This window comes from Fusarium musae, chromosome 2 (genome assembly GCF_019915245.1).
Source record: "Fusarium musae strain F31 chromosome 2, whole genome shotgun sequence".
In the NCBI taxonomy this organism is placed as follows: Eukaryota; Fungi; Ascomycota; class Sordariomycetes; order Hypocreales; family Nectriaceae; genus Fusarium; species Fusarium musae.
Genome location: NC_058388.1, coordinates 2,349,979 through 2,365,040, shown reverse-complemented (window position 1 = coordinate 2,365,040; position 15,062 = coordinate 2,349,979). Strand labels below are relative to the sequence as shown.

The window sequence follows — 15,062 nt, the reverse complement described above, 5'->3', positions numbered from 1 at the left end:
ACGATAACCACAAGCTGCCCGTCACAATGAATCACGGACCAGCATAGGTAATGAATCGCTTGTCGTAATGGTCCTGTAGCGTACTGCGTAGTATGTACGTACGTACGGAGTAGAAGATGGTTGACATACAGGGGCATAATAAATCTTTGATCGACCAGGTCAACCCACCGGATTGGATCTGTCTCCAGCGAACGCCGAAGCCATCCAACCAGAGTGCCGGCATAGAGAAACATCCTGTCCGCAGTTACGCACAGGCAGGCAGGTAAGTAATCAATTATCGAGCGAGCTATTTCTGTCCTGTTTATCTCTCAAGACCCTTTACCGTATCCGGATACCGCGAGCTTTTGACTGAGTCGCGAGAGTCCTGAATTACATCACGGTATGGAAAATCTCAAGACATGGTCTTGTTTTGTGTGGCATTGACCAGACAAGGCAAGGTATAGACCGCATCCGACACCGGTCAAACTGCATCAGCAAAGGGAGGATCTTGAACCCCTAGGGACTCTTGACTACGTACCTACTCCGTACGGATACCCCAATTCTGGGCAGCTGCTTGAGACATTATTGACGGTTGGTTAACCGTTGAGACGACGCTCGCTCAAGAGGAGGAACCGAGACAGACACAGCGACGCAACAAGGGCAGACCCCGGTCGGCCACTCACTACAGTTGCTCTGCTCCAAGCCAAGCACTGAACAACCACAACCGTAACCACAACCTCAACCTCAACCTCATGGAAGCCAAACCCATCCACCCACCCACCCTCCCATTCACTCACTCACTCACTCACTCACTCACTCACTCACTCCATCCATCATCAGCTCCACCGCCCACCGCCTCCCATCTCCACATGCAAGAGAGAGGCCACATCCTTGTCATGCGCTAAGAGTCAAGCGCTGGGCTAGTACGTTAGGATCCCCCAGTCAGTTAAGAAGTTCGTTCTGCAGACAAGAGGTACGTACCTCTTCCGCCCCCGGTCTCCACGCGACGGTGTTGCCCGCGCTGTTCTTCCCAGGATCTAATAACTAGTAGATACGGAGTACATATCCCTCCTTGAGCAACTGCAGTTCGCTTGGTTTAAACTCTGCGTGGCCCGCCCTTGCTCGACTCTTGCTCGTCTAACATAACTTTTCCGTTCAACTACTCTACTGTACTGTATTGTCGGTCGTAGCAAAACCCGAATCGATCATAACTCTGTCCCTACCTACCTACATAGGTAGGTATATCTGTCCAACCAATCCCTCGACTTCCAAGCGTTGTGCAAATACCCAAGCAACAACCCCCCTCTCCTGTTTCTCAGAGGCCACGAGCTAAAACACATACAACCTCTCTCCGTCCTCCGTATATCAATAATTACTCTCCACTCAACCTACGATAATAATGGCTGCCGACCTCATTATGCCCACTCTTGCGGGAGACCAGCACTCACGCCATTTCTTCCCCCAGCAGCAACAGCAGCAGCAGCGCCCTACGCATCAACGGAATCAGTCATATCAGATCTCGGTTGGACCTCAGATTTCACCCATCGACACCAATGAGTCCACCAGCCCCAACTCCGCCTCCTCAACTCCCACTTCTCCCAGAGCGCACCATGCACGACAGACTCGGCCCATGTATATGCCCGCAGCCCTGCGTCCAAACTTGTTCCCCTCCAAGTCCAATAAAATGCCCATTGATGATGCTGCTTCTGCCTCCAGCATCGAGCCTGATGGCGCCTTGAGACGTACCAACAGCAGCCTCATCAATCTCCCTGGCATGTCCGTCTTCACCAACAAGCTAGCACGTGTTTCGACCGGCGATAGCACTCAGAGCAGCATTGACGGCGATTTCGATCCCGACATGTTCCCCGAAGTCAAGGCTCAGCCTACTCGCAAGCACTGGAAGGTCAGTAAAGCAGAAACAAGCCGTCGCTCCATCTTCCTCGCACATCACCTACTTGCATGCGCCATTGTCTCAGATCCATTCAACGCCCCGACTCGTACAACCCCAGACCCCCTCATGTCTCACCCCATCCCAGTTGCCAGCATATTTCGTGTTGTTTCTTTGCTACAGTCAGCTAACATTATATTTCCGCAGCCCGATGCCGAATCTACTGTTTGTGATGACCCGACTTGCAAGCGGACTTTTAGCTATTTCACTCGACGTCACCACTGCCGAAAGTGCGGTCACATTTTCTGCGACTCTCATTCCACCTTTGCCGCTCCTCTCGATCATGATGCCAAGTTCAATCCTCGCGCCCCCCTTTCCCGAACCTGTCGTCACTGCTGTGAAGAGTTCAAGAGTTGGTATACACGTAATAGCAGCCGTGCTTCGAGTGCCGCCTCTTCGGATGCGCCCAACCCTACCCCCTCAACTCCCATCGGTACCGGTTTTGGAGACGCCTCCGAACTGCCTCGTGGCCCTGAACTCGCTGTCAGTGTGCCTAGGGATTGGAACTGGAGCACTTTCTGAGCAAAGTACGACAATTTTACTCGCAGTCGCCAGTATCAAACAACTGCCGACAACAAAGTTGTCATCTGGAGACGAAAATGTCCAGTACTTTTTCTTTCTTGAGGTTGAGATTGAGATCGTCCCTGCCAGCAGATGCTCCTGTTTCAGTGTCATGCTCGATTCAGACTTTGATGGAGATTCGATACGCCAGCACATGGTTGCCCACCACGTTCCTTACGACACACCTGCCCAAGTTGCAGTATGAGATACCCGAAGCCGTCAGCTTCATAAAGCCACCACGGAAGCATTATAGATCGATAGAAATTCCCTGATGAGTGACTTTGATCATCGTCAAATGTCGCCAACTCGAACTCCCCCATCCATCCATCCATCCATCCTCCTCTCCATTATGCACTTTTTCTGCTGACCTTCATGGTTAAGCAGCGGTCCCATCGGCCACTACTTTTGGCCTTGTCTCTCACATCTGGTTTTATGAGTTCCCTTATTTAAAGCGAGGCGTCCTGGAAAGCAGGCTTGATATGAGCTGCTACATTGTGGTTTTCAGCCCTGGTATGATTACCTTAGCGGCCAGTCTTGAGAGAGCACATACAGAATGCTCCTCTGGCTATGCTATTTAATTCTTTGTTTTTTCGAAAGGCGTTTTATGAGCTCCCATAACCTGGTTCAAATTATAGATGGTTTTGGAATTTGCATTGCCATAGGTGGCACGGAAGGGAACTTACGATATGATGAGAATTGAGTAGTTATTTGGCCAGATTGACCTGGTTGCACCAGATCTCTATGGTTCGTTACTGCTATTAACTAGACTATAAACTACATATTCCCCCACCCATTCATGTCTCATTGCTGCGTGTGAGTTGGAGCATCACGTTGGTGGTGATGGGACGAGCTGACAGATACCGGTGATGTATAACTAATTTGATACACAAATTAGCGATGCAACGTGTAATACAAGTGATCACCCCTACTCGTTATTGTAACTGCAAGAAGCACATGACTGTAAAGACCCGAGCCCCCGATATTGCCTGCGAGATTCGTATTGACGAGAGAGACTGAAGTTCGGGATACGGAGACTCCAATTCGGGGTCTGGGAAAACACACGATGCGAGCTCCTCACTTATCATGAACATGTTGCCTCCGTGTCATGAATCATTCTTTCAGAGACCACATATCACTATGTCCAGCAACAGTCATACAGATGAGTGCTGCGGAACATACAAATGCCCCAACATCGAGAGACCTCAGATATATCAGTATCCGTGAGAATCACGAACATTCACTCAAAACAATACGTGGCAAAATCCCAGTTTCAAACTTTTTATTGTTGCGGCTCAGGCTCATATCAACTCGCACTTCATACCATCCCACGGGTTGCATCAGATTAGAGTAATATAACACACAAAACGCTTTCTAAATTTTGCCTAGATCAGAGAAAGAAACGGCCCAGTCACCACCCAAACGAGAGACGAGACCACAGTTCTGGTTGTTGTTATTCTTTTGTTTTCCAATTCTTCCTCCTTAAGCCTTTCGTCGTGGCTTACCATTGGCCTTCTTGGGTGTCGAGGAGCGTGAGGCCTCGTCAGAGGAGCCATTAGCCATGTTGGCACCATCGTAGATTTCCTTCTCGATGCCCTTGGCGGCATCCCAGCCAGCCTTCTCGGCAAGAGCAATGTTTGCGTTGACATCGTGAGCTCCCTTGTGAGAGGTCTTGCTGGCAGCGTTACTTCGTTTGACATAGCTGGCAATGAAGAAGCTGACGAAAAGGTAAGTCAAAGGAGCGAGGTACAACACATTGAGCCATATAGCAAAGGTCTCGCCAGTGGTCATAATACATGGCTGAGTGATGTATTGGGTCTCCGCAGTAAAGGCCTCAGCACTGACGGCCTGTGAGGCAATAGGGTCGGCACCCTCACCAGCACCCCAAATGAACTTCTTGAGGGACTCGACTGCGCCGTCGACAACGGTCTCTTGGCTGGCATCAGGAGCGGCTGTGGTACCGCCGACTGGAGCGGAGAGTTTCTGAAGTACGGTGACCGGAACCCTGTAAGAGATGAAAGAATGGGCCACAGTGTTACTTGCGCCGACAAGGAATTGTGTGATTTGCATCGAGGTAAGGGTGCGCTTGACGGGAGTAGGGACCCTGATGTTGAAGGCAGTCAGGGTGTAGTAGAAATACTGGAATATGTCAGTCAGGGTTTTTGGTTTAAAAGTTTGGGATAGGGACTTGCCATGAGGGAGTGAATGAAGGAGTTGATAAGGACAAACTGCCAGATGGGTGCAGACATGTAACGCATACCAGCCCACATGCAAAGCATGGCTCCGGCGTGGTGATATGTCTGGAGGGTAGAGCTAAGCTTGCCCTTGGCTAGAATGATGAATGTATCGAGGACCTCATAGAACTTGCTGAGATAAAAGATCCAGCCATAGTAGGCCAGCCCCTCGTTCCAAAGACGACCCCCAACAGTTCCACTGGGCAAACCATCAACGATAGCAGCGTTCTCGGCCGAAGACACAAATGAGCTTGTGGTTTCGTTATAGTAGACGGAGTTTCCGAGACCAGAGGACCCATGGAGACGACAGAAACTATCAGCCATACCAGCTAGACCCTGGGGACCAGTGGGGTTGGCAATGCTCCTCTTCATACCAGCAAGCATGCCCCAGAAGGTCCAAGCAGAGTAGACACAGAGGAAGACGTTGTGAAGAACCACGAAGGCAAAGAAAGGACGAGTCTTGCTGATGGCCCATGGCTTCTTGCCGTTGGACTTGTTGTAGATGTTGAGACTCTTAACAGTCACGGCGTACAGAATAGCGATGGTCAGGGGGACCTTGGCATCGAGAGCACCAGTAAAGATATGCTGGGGGATATTGAACGGCCGTAAGATTGATGTTGGAACCTCGATGGGCGCAATGGGGGCTGGCGCATTTGCAGGAGGGAAGCTGAAGAGGCTCGAATCTGGCGTCGAGCGCAGCAGTTGGAAGTGCTCGGCCATGACGGCGGTCTATGAGTCTTGTATGGGATTTGGTGGGTGAAAGAGTAACGCAGGAGGTTCAGCTAATCAACTGAGCCTGATACCTAGTCGATTGCTGAAAGATGGTAGTCAATCTGAGGTTGAGTCCGTGCAAATGGTAAAAGCGAAGCACAGATATCGAGGTTGGAGGTTATGAGAGTAAGTAAGGTGAGGCAAGGTCAAGACAAATCTAATTTAGAGGGGTCTAGCAAGAGAAGGAGAAGAAGAAGAGACCACTGCAAAAGGTAGGAGTAGGAGGTAAGAGGCTGGAGCCCTCTTCTTAAAGGTGCCTGAATGTGAAGAAGGAGAAGACGTTGGCTTTAACTTCTCTTTTTTTTTCCTCCCCTTCAAGTCCACCCCGGAAGGAGGGGGGCCCTCGGGTCTTGACTTGTACGTCAAGGTAAGGTTGGTACCTTGGGTAGGTGCGGCCTTCCTAGAATGGCCGGGGATTGGACCCATTGAGACCGTGCCTTTGTTCTAGAGGCAAAAGGCAGGTATGTACATATGATGATAGGGTTCTTGTTACCAAAATACGGAACATGAAAATGGCACCTGTTTACCAAGTGTGGTACCCGTTGCCGCCTCCGGGGCGGGAGGACCTAAATGGACTGCCTCATACGCTTGTCTTAACCTATCAATGCGAGGTTTCACTTGGCATCCATGTGCATTTGAATCACGGGCTCTTGTGCTCGGTGTATGTACGTAGGTACAAGGGCACTTTTGGTATCGAGGGCCTCAATTACTAAGTAAGTGAGTGAACTAACTAAGGTACTTACCTTATTGAGTGTTGTTTTATATCCATAAAATGGAATTGGTCATCATGAAAACCTTTTATACCGCGATTGCGAGTTACAAACATCCATTGCCATATATCAAGTGTAGCATTTTCATCTTGAGATGCATCCCATATGTTTTCATGTACGTGACGACCGTATTTGTCGTGGAAATTGATCATCATGATTGCGACCTGTGGGCTTTGACGTTGAAGGATATCATGGATGAATGTGGCAATGTGGAGTACAAGCCGAGGTAGATGTGTCGCAACTGAGCCCTGGAATAACTTTCTACCTACCCCTACCATGCCTTTCCAAGTACTAGGTAGCATCTTCAAACAGTGCAATAACAATGATGCCAATAACAATAATAACGATAATGATATTAGGGGCTCACGATTAGGGACTGCAAAGTTCCGCCGGCCATTATCCTCCTAACAACTGAACTGCCTATTTCTGATGCTCTCGTCTAAGAGACAAGGGTCACCGTGGATCTCTGGTCGACGTCGACACTTGATCCGGTCAATTATTGTGTATTGGGACGGGGGGTTCTGGACTAGAGTACCATGGATCAGGGAGAAATCTTTGACGGAAGCAGATTTACAGATCAGTACATCCAAATGTTAGCCTCTCGGTACAGATCATGCGCGAAACCCATCTGATATCATGTATTTGAGCACGTGGGGAATTGCTCTAAATCTGTAAACAGGGTGCGGCTGCTGTCCATCTTGGAGGCTGATTTTTGTTGGGGATACGCTAATGCAATGACCATGTGGGACCCGTTTAAGTCAAACTACCTAACTACTGAGTGAGTACCTAGGCTGCTAGGTAATCTTTTTTTCCCTTCTATTGAGTGAAGCTATCAAATGCTGTCGTGTAAGTGGCTTTTTTGCTTTGTGCTGTCGTGTGACTGTCTTGAAAAATATCTATTCCATGGAAGCTCAGCTATTACGGTGTCGCTTTGGCTGAGAACCGAGTGAGAATTTGGCCACTAATTGATTGTTGGTGCCGTTTCTGAGCTCTTGAGCCTCTTGTACATATCTCATAGGTGATGCTATGATTGATATATCTCCTTGCCGTCATAAAAGATCACTTACCTGTTTTGAATGCTACCACGAGAGGAATACACAGTCACGTCAAACCTACAGGGGCTGCAGAAAGGAAAATATCGTCTTTTCATGTTCTCTCCACCGCCGTCGTCCCGCGGCTGTCCGAAAACCAAACCCCAGAATCCTCAACAAATCTACAATATCCATACGTATCGAAGCTCCTTGTTTCTACGCCATCCATTCGCCTCTTAGCCCGCGCATCTTTACCCTCTTCCCGGTGCCTCCTCCGCTGTTCGACGTCTGCTGTCTCTCGTCAGAGGGTACTCCGTATCAGCCCCAGTCATCTTGTTCTTTCTCGCACTCAGTCCATCTCTGTTTTGTACATGGTAGAAACTTGACTTCATCCCGCTGCCCGGCCGCCGTCCGCCCGGCACGGAGTTTGACATTGACAAGCCCCTGATACCTGGCAGTTAGATTCTTTAAGTTGGTCGCCATACAAAGTAAGCAGCACATTGGTTTCTAGGGTTCTTCCATTATCTCTATCCTTTTCTTTTTCTTCATGCAAACAAGCTCATCTTGTCAGTAGAAGCCGGATTGTCTCGGTAATTGTGGTTTCATCTTCCGTCACTCACTCCGCCGGGGTGGAGATCGATCTGGCTCGATCGGACTTGGGAGTCTCCTGATGTGACATAATACCGATTTCCTTCGTCCGTACGCAGTACTCCGTACACTCAGTAGCATTTCATGTCAGGTACGCATGGCCATGCTGGATGCAGCTGACCATCCACATGTGGTACTACGACAATTGATAGTCATGCAACCAACACTAAGGCACCTCATATTATCTTTCATTCTTGTAAAACGTGGTAAATTCGTATCTGTCTGAAGCTAATAACCATTCCCATAATCATGCAATGCCGTCCTTGTTCGCGTATTCAAAAGTCAGTCTTGGCAATTTCCCCTTTAGTGTACATTCAAGCACCTCATACACGAGTGATCCAGCTTAGAACCACTCTCCGCTTAGCCAGCGGTTGAAGAAATCAGAGGAAGCCTCGGGCTGGTCCATGGGCACCATGTGGCCAGCACCATAGATCTGCATGAAGGTGAAGTTACCGCTAGACTTGACCTTGCCGTACTCCTTGCCGTCATGCTCAAGGTTCTTGATCTTGGCGTGGCTGAAATCCTTCTGGCCAGACCACTGGAGCTTGTCGGTCCATGCCTGGTTACCCAACCAGTTGCAGATAAAGTCGGCATCGCCAGCATAGATGAGAACGGGGATCTTGTCAAGAACGTTGGGGACGAGCTGGTGGTAAGGCTGCATCCAGTCTCCAGCAAAGAGGAAGTTTCGGTTGATGTCCATGTTGCAGCTGTCGTAGCTGCTGACCTCAACACCAAGAGCCTCCTTGACCTCTTCGCGGTTCAGGTAGTCGGCAATGTAACCTAGGCCAGGATAGCAGAGGTTGGAGCTGTCCTCACACTTGCCTCGAATGTCGTAGACATTCTGGCCGGTGCGCTGGTAGGGGCCCATCATGGCGTTGTTGCAGTAGATGCTGGCGGGGACACAAGACCAGGCACTGCCGGACTCGTAGCAGCCCTTGATTAGAGACTGGCAGCGGGGCAGAGCGTTATCCATGGACTGACACTCGCTGTCACTAAGGACAGAAGGATAGCCACCCTCACCGCAGGCCATGGGGCGATAGTAGGCATACTGGGTGTAGCCATCAGTAAGGCCATTGCCAATGAGGACGCTCTTGAGGTTGATGTTGCGGTCATCGTGAGAGAGAATCTCGTTGGCGAAAACAGGGATGTAGTGGCCTGCATATGACTCGCCAGCAATGTGGAAGTCCTGCTTGGCATACTCGGGGAACTGGTGGAAGAACAGGGTGAGGAGAGCATAGATGTCCTTGCCGGCAGCAACAGTGTTGCTGACGGAACCGCCACTGTAGGAGTAGCCTACATTGACGGGCTGGTCAAGGAAGATGACGGAAGCATTGTTGTTCCAGGACTCGGGGTTGTTGACGAGCTCGATCTTCTTGTTGATGGAAGCAGGTCCAAGCTCAAGGAAGAGACCAGTCAATGAAGAGCAGCCAGGGCCACCGTTAAGCCAGAGGACGACAGGGTCGTTCTTGGGGTCGTTACGGGACTCGAAGAACCCTCCGAGGTGTTAGTTCAGATATAAATTTGGCGCGAGTCGGGACGACAACTTACAGTAGAAGAGATGCTTGTCCTCCTCCTCATTGTCGAGATAACCACTGTACTGCTTGACCTTGTCAACACCGAGCTTTGAAGGGTCGACCTTCTTGGCGCGGAGGTTGAAGTTGTCGAGCTTTCCGCCAACCTCGCGATGCTTCTCACCATTCTTCTCGACCCAAAGGGACTGGACGTCAGCACCCTTGACGATGTGATCCCAGTGGGCATCGGGTCGACGGTTGGCTTTCTTAGGCTGGGTAAGGACCTGCTTCTTGAAAGCCTCGACAGCGTCGGGAGCAAGAAGCGTGACTTCGTCCCAGACAGCCTTGGCCTCTGATGAGATCTCGCCAAAGAACTTCTCGAGTGGCTTAGTCCAGGCGTTGACGTCGATATCGACGAGAGGCTTGGAGTCGCCGCCGAGTATCTGCTGCTCTTGCAGGCCGATGGCCGAAGAGGTAGCGCCCAGCACGAGCGCGGAGGTTGACAAACGCATTGTCTGCTGTTTGAACAGGCTTCAGTGACTGCTTTTGTTGAAGATGGCGATAGCGAGACTACAGAATACGGAGCAGTTGTTGGACAAGAAAAGTGATGTTGTTGATGGAAGAGAGAGAAGTAAACGCGCAAGCCAGGCAAGCGACGTAATATGGCTGGGGAAGCTCCCCAGACCGTCTAAGACCTCCATCAGATGGGACGCCTAGCAACGCAGCTGACCACTCAACACGTCCCGCGTAGCGGCTAGCTTCCTAGCGGCAGGGGCGATTCAGGCAGTTGCCGGGGGGCTCTACTATCAGATAGCCACTGTAGCTACTTATGTAACTGTTAGTACAGCATTGCGTGTCACCTACACGCAAGGTACCAAAGGACCAAGCTAGGCTAGGAAGGCAGCTTGTGCCAACAACTCAAATATCCACTTTATTATGCTCGATAACGTGACTCGACGACGCTTATCTCACCTTGATGAGTCGTTGATAAAAGGTGCTCGGCTCGGCATTTAACTTAACTCTCCGTCTGAAGGCTGTCTCGTGATGATGAATAAATAAGTGTTCTTGTCGATGCAGAGGACTACCAAGTGGCCAATGTTCTCTAACTTGAGCCGTATCTCCGCCCTCAACTCACTCCATGAGTCCAGGAATCATTTAGTTAGGTGTGGCCCGGGTGTAAAGCCGGTGCCGGTTCAGTGACGTAGACGATACAGGGCCCGTTTGCTATGTTACCGTTCACGTCTGAACTGATAATCCACGCACTAAAACATGGTCAGAGGTTGATTACGATTCGGTTCAAGTGTGTCTCATTTATGGCTGAAAGTTTGCCAGAATCGGAGAGCATCCATTCTCATCAGGCAGCTAGCTTGCTCAAATGACTGTAGAACACAAAGGAGACTAGCTTTCATTTTAGTCATACACTTAGGTTGCTCTAACAGTAATAACCGCCCCTTCTACCACAACCTATTACCTCAGGCGACCACAATCGGCCTACCAACATGGATCCAGCAACGCAAGGCATGAAACATGAGTGAGGCGGCAAGTTGTAAATGATACCTGATGAGACGGGTTATCATGAGCCAAGGATTAGGTTCCTAGCTTCATTACCCTTTGCATGGTAGCATGGTCTAGCATTCTATCAATAATCCTTGTTAAGTGGTAGTTCAAGTTCCTCCCTATCCTATGTTGCAATTGTATAGAAGAGGCATATTTCTCCTGTTACACAGCTGAAAGACAACGGCTTTATCGATGCCTATATAACTTACCTAGGTGGTTTCTCCTTTTTACTAGTTTCCCAAGGTTTTGTTTGGGCTAAAACAAGCTTGAGCTCGAGCGCATGCATCTAAAGTATGTGCTCAGGTATAACCCTTACATGAGCTCCCGCATCTTTAGACTTAAGCCAATGCATAAACATTACTTGGCTGGGTGTTACTTAACTTTCCTGGAGGAGCATCCTGTTCACTAGAGATCATTCACACATCGTTCTTTATCAGAGAAAAGCACACACACGCCCCCATCCATAGGTAGGTTCCCACAAGCTTGATTTCTAAACCCCATGGTCTTTACTGAGTACCTAGGTAAGTATTAACTTTAGAGCGGCGGCCTAGTCAAAACGATCGATATTTCGCAGGTCGTTCAGCAGACGAACATGTATTGTATATTGGAGTTCGTCTCTAGGAACACGCACAAATGAGTTGTATCTGTTCAGATGCTGTTTCAGGATCAAGGTAGTTAGCATATTGGCTCAAAAGCATTCATCATGTACAGAAACCGTAGCCAAGCAGGATGCTAATAGCTTACCACACGACCCAGTCTCCAAATAGCAACATAAGCAGTTACTATTAGACCTTGTCCACCGAATGAAGAGTCATACCGATGGCCAAGACATGTCATATCATACGAGGCTAGGCGTATGTTATTCTCAATCTCGGCGACATGAATGTAGCCAGTGGCTAAGATAACGTAGAAATGTCAGATGAGGGCACTCGGGGATATGCCATGTCCATAGTAAATATTGTGAGTCTCACAACATCTAAGTCATGTTGATTCTGGTTATCAGCCAGTTTAGCCCATCCGCATTATTCCAACAACTACTTCTTACATACAACAGGAGACCAATCACGCATGGCATCGAAGCTCAGTATATGCCTTATTATTTAGAAAAGGGGGGATGGGTCATGATAAGTGGTTAAATTTATAAAATAAATGGTTACAGAGGTTTGGTACAGAAGTAGGTGCCTGCTAAGGCAAGGTATCGTAATGACGAAGGCCTCCATACCACTCACCATCTTCTTTATTGGTGCGGGGCATTACGCATTAGTTAGGAAATCCAAACCTGACTCTTGGCGGGGTCCAGAAAAAAGTTCTGGTACACAAGGTGAAAGTGCCTACCTACTACCAACTGTCTTTATTAACTACCTACCTACCCGACCTTGTTTCCACCCAAGTCTCAGCAACTCAACGCAGCCTCCCCTGTTTCCCTTCTCTAATTTATTTCATCTCATCAAACAAACCGCCGATCATGTCTCGCCAGATCCAACAACCATCCAACCAAATCAAGCTCACAAACGTCTCCCTCGTACGCCTCAAGAAGGGAAAGAAGCGCTTTGAGCTCGCCTGCTACAAGAACAAGGTCCTCGAGTGGCGATCCGGGATTGAGACAGATCTCGATAATGTCCTCCAGATCCCAAATGTCTTCCTCAACGTGTCCAAGGGGCAAACAGCGCCTCGTGAGGATCTCGACAAGGCCTTTGGCAAGGGCAAGTCTACTGACGACATCATCCTTGAGATTTTGAAAAAGGGCGAGATGCAAGTCGGCGAGAAAGAGCGCGCGGCGCAGACAGAGCGGGTGCACAACGAAGTTGTCAGCATAGTCGCTAGCAAACTGGTCGATCCAAGAACCAAGCGCGTCTACACTTCTGGCATGATCGAGAAGGCTCTCGACATGCTCAGCTCACAGGCTCACACCGCGACACCAGATAAGAGCGCTGCCGGAAGTGTTACTGGAACACCTGCGACTGGAGAAGCGGGCGAAGCTAAGCCCAGGGCTCAGCACAACTGGACGGGGGTAAGCACGACCAAGAGCGCAAAGAGCCAGGCCCTTGAAGCTATGAAAGCCCTCATCGCTCATCAGCCCATTCCAGTAGCGAGAGCACGCATGAGACTTCGTATCGCCTGTACCACCAACGTCCTCAAGCAAGCCGTGAAAGGAGCCAAGGGAGGCAACAAGGAAGAAGACGGCGAGCAAAAGGCTGTGGGGACAGTCAAGGATAAGATCCTCAGTTACGTTGAGCAAGTCGAGAGTCAAGATGTCGTTGGTTCGGAATGGGAAGTGGTAGGCTTTGTAGAACCTGGAGCCTTTAAGCCCCTATCCGACTTTATTGGCAATGAGACCAAGGGGCAGGGAAGAGTTGAGGTTTTGGATATGGCTGTCACGCACGAGGATTGAGTGAAAGGCACATTTAAGCAGTCAAAAGAAAAACCATGATACCCTTGCCTAGAATCATACAGTATCTTTTCCCTTCCGTAGGAAAGCCACATTGCCCCCGGCTCACCCTGTCGTTGACTTCGTAGAACCATAAACTTCACGTGTTTGTAGCATGAACGGTTCCTGCTCCCTCAAAGAACATCTTTACTTGAATACTTTTGATTCGTGACTCTGATCTAGAGTACAGCCCTTGCTTTGGCTACATGTTGCCAGAAAGCAAACCTCTCAAAATGCTCAGAAAGATGGAGAAACCAGTCGTCACGCCTGTCCACCCATAACCAACACCCATAAAAAGCTTAACCACCCTTCTTCTTGGAGACACCGACGGTCCTGCCACGGCGACCAGTGGTCTTGGTGTGCTGACCGCGGACACGGAGACCCCAGTAGTGTCGGAGACCACGGTGGGCGCGGATCTTCTTGAGGCGCTCGAGATCCTCACGGAGCTTTGAGTCGACACCGTTGGCAAGAATGTGGGAGTCCTTGCCATCGACGATATCGCGCTGTCGGTTGATGAACCACGTGGGGATCTTGTACTGGGTGGGGTTTTGGAGGATGGTGACGATTCGCTCGAGCTCTTCAGAGGTGAGCTCACCAGCGCTATAGATTATTGTCAGTATATTTTGTGCATCTCGTAGGTATCAAAGTTCGCGTACCGCTTGTTCAGATCCACGTCGGCCTTCTTGCAAACCAAGTTGGAGTATCGGCGACCGACACCCTTGATCCTGGTCAAGGCGTACATAACCTTTTGCTTTCCGTCAACATTGGTGTTGAGAAGACGGAGAATCTGTCAATCGTTAATATCTGCTTCTTTCGGGTTTCATGTCTCATCATCGATTTCGATGCACACAACGCTGAACAGGATGGCACGAGCGCATTCGAGCGCAACGGTGTCGAATTCGATATCGATGAAGCGATGCTGGAGAGGGTGACTTACGAACTGGAAGTTCGACTTCTCTCCCGAGACGAGCGACATGATGGGCAACTTCTACCGGGCAGTTGCCGTATGCTCGTTGAATTCGATGATCGGGTGTAGAAGATAGAAGACTGAGTTGCCCTCGCTTAAGAAAAAAGGCTGTGGGTGGGTACTAGGGCAAAATACGACTATCTGCCAGGTCACGTGAACCATCTGACTCGGAGCTTGGGTCTCAGTCTCCCTGACTCATCCAATTTTGAACTAAAAGTTTTGTTACTGCCAGATAATACGGCTTTCTTTAATTCAGGTTCAACGCTCAGAACCACCACGAATGAGTGTACTTTGTGAAGCGCCTCGAGAGTCCGCGTATGGCTCCAATATGAATGGCTTCAATCATCAGACCAGGTAGGACTTTGATCATCACATGCTGTCAGCTTGTGCAGCCCAAGATCCGTATAGAGAGTGAGTACTTTGCCCGTCTTTTTCCATCGCTCGGTCAGCTCAGCTCGCCAGCTGATCTTGAGCCGGATACCTCACCTCGGTGCTGGTACAAGACAAGACCAATATCGCAACGTTTTTTGAGTACGGAGTCTTTAGTGTTTTCACCAAATGGAGTCTTCCGTAATTTGACAGTTGTTACATTCCCTAGATTAGTAATTAATCTATCTATCTATTCCCGTTCATTTGTGTACCAGCACGCATCCTTCTATG

At 49.4% G+C, this 15,062-nt stretch overlaps 5 protein-coding genes across 5 annotated transcripts; 2 read left to right on the top strand and 3 right to left on the bottom strand.

Moving 5' to 3' along the window:
• Positions 1–1,378: 1,378 nt before the first annotated feature.
• Positions 1,379–2,449, top strand: J7337_002662 (uncharacterized protein; the record flags this gene model as incomplete). The annotated part of the gene is made up of 2 exons (XM_044820389.1): positions 1,379–1,882; positions 2,075–2,449. 2 exons carry the CDS (start codon positions 1,379–1,381, stop codon positions 2,447–2,449), a joined length of 879 nt encoding a protein of 292 aa, XP_044684689.1.
• Positions 2,450–3,967: 1,518 nt separating this feature from the next.
• On the bottom strand, positions 3,968–5,439 carry J7337_002661 (uncharacterized protein; the record flags this gene model as incomplete). Its single annotated transcript, XM_044820388.1, has 2 exons — positions 3,968–4,624; positions 4,711–5,439. 2 exons carry the CDS (start codon positions 5,437–5,439, stop codon positions 3,968–3,970), a joined length of 1,386 nt encoding a protein of 461 aa, XP_044684688.1.
• Positions 5,440–8,282: 2,843 nt separating this feature from the next.
• On the bottom strand, positions 8,283–9,962 carry J7337_002660 (uncharacterized protein; the record flags this gene model as incomplete). Its single annotated transcript, XM_044820387.1, has 2 exons — positions 8,283–9,433; positions 9,488–9,962. 2 exons carry the CDS (start codon positions 9,960–9,962, stop codon positions 8,283–8,285), a joined length of 1,626 nt encoding a protein of 541 aa, XP_044684687.1.
• Positions 9,963–12,472: 2,510 nt separating this feature from the next.
• J7337_002659 (uncharacterized protein) lies at positions 12,473–13,399 on the top strand (the record flags this gene model as incomplete). Its single annotated transcript, XM_044820386.1, has 1 exon — positions 12,473–13,399. One exon carries the CDS (start codon positions 12,473–12,475, stop codon positions 13,397–13,399), a length of 927 nt encoding a protein of 308 aa, XP_044684686.1.
• Positions 13,400–13,734: 335 nt separating this feature from the next.
• Positions 13,735–14,411, bottom strand: RPS18 (ribosomal 40S subunit protein S18B; the record flags this gene model as incomplete). The annotated part of the gene is made up of 3 exons (XM_044820385.1): positions 13,735–14,035; positions 14,092–14,222; positions 14,286–14,411. The coding sequence occupies 3 exons, from the start codon at positions 14,409–14,411 to the stop codon at positions 13,735–13,737; spliced, it is 558 nt and encodes a 185-aa protein (XP_044684685.1).
• Positions 14,412–15,062: the final 651 nt, after the last annotated feature.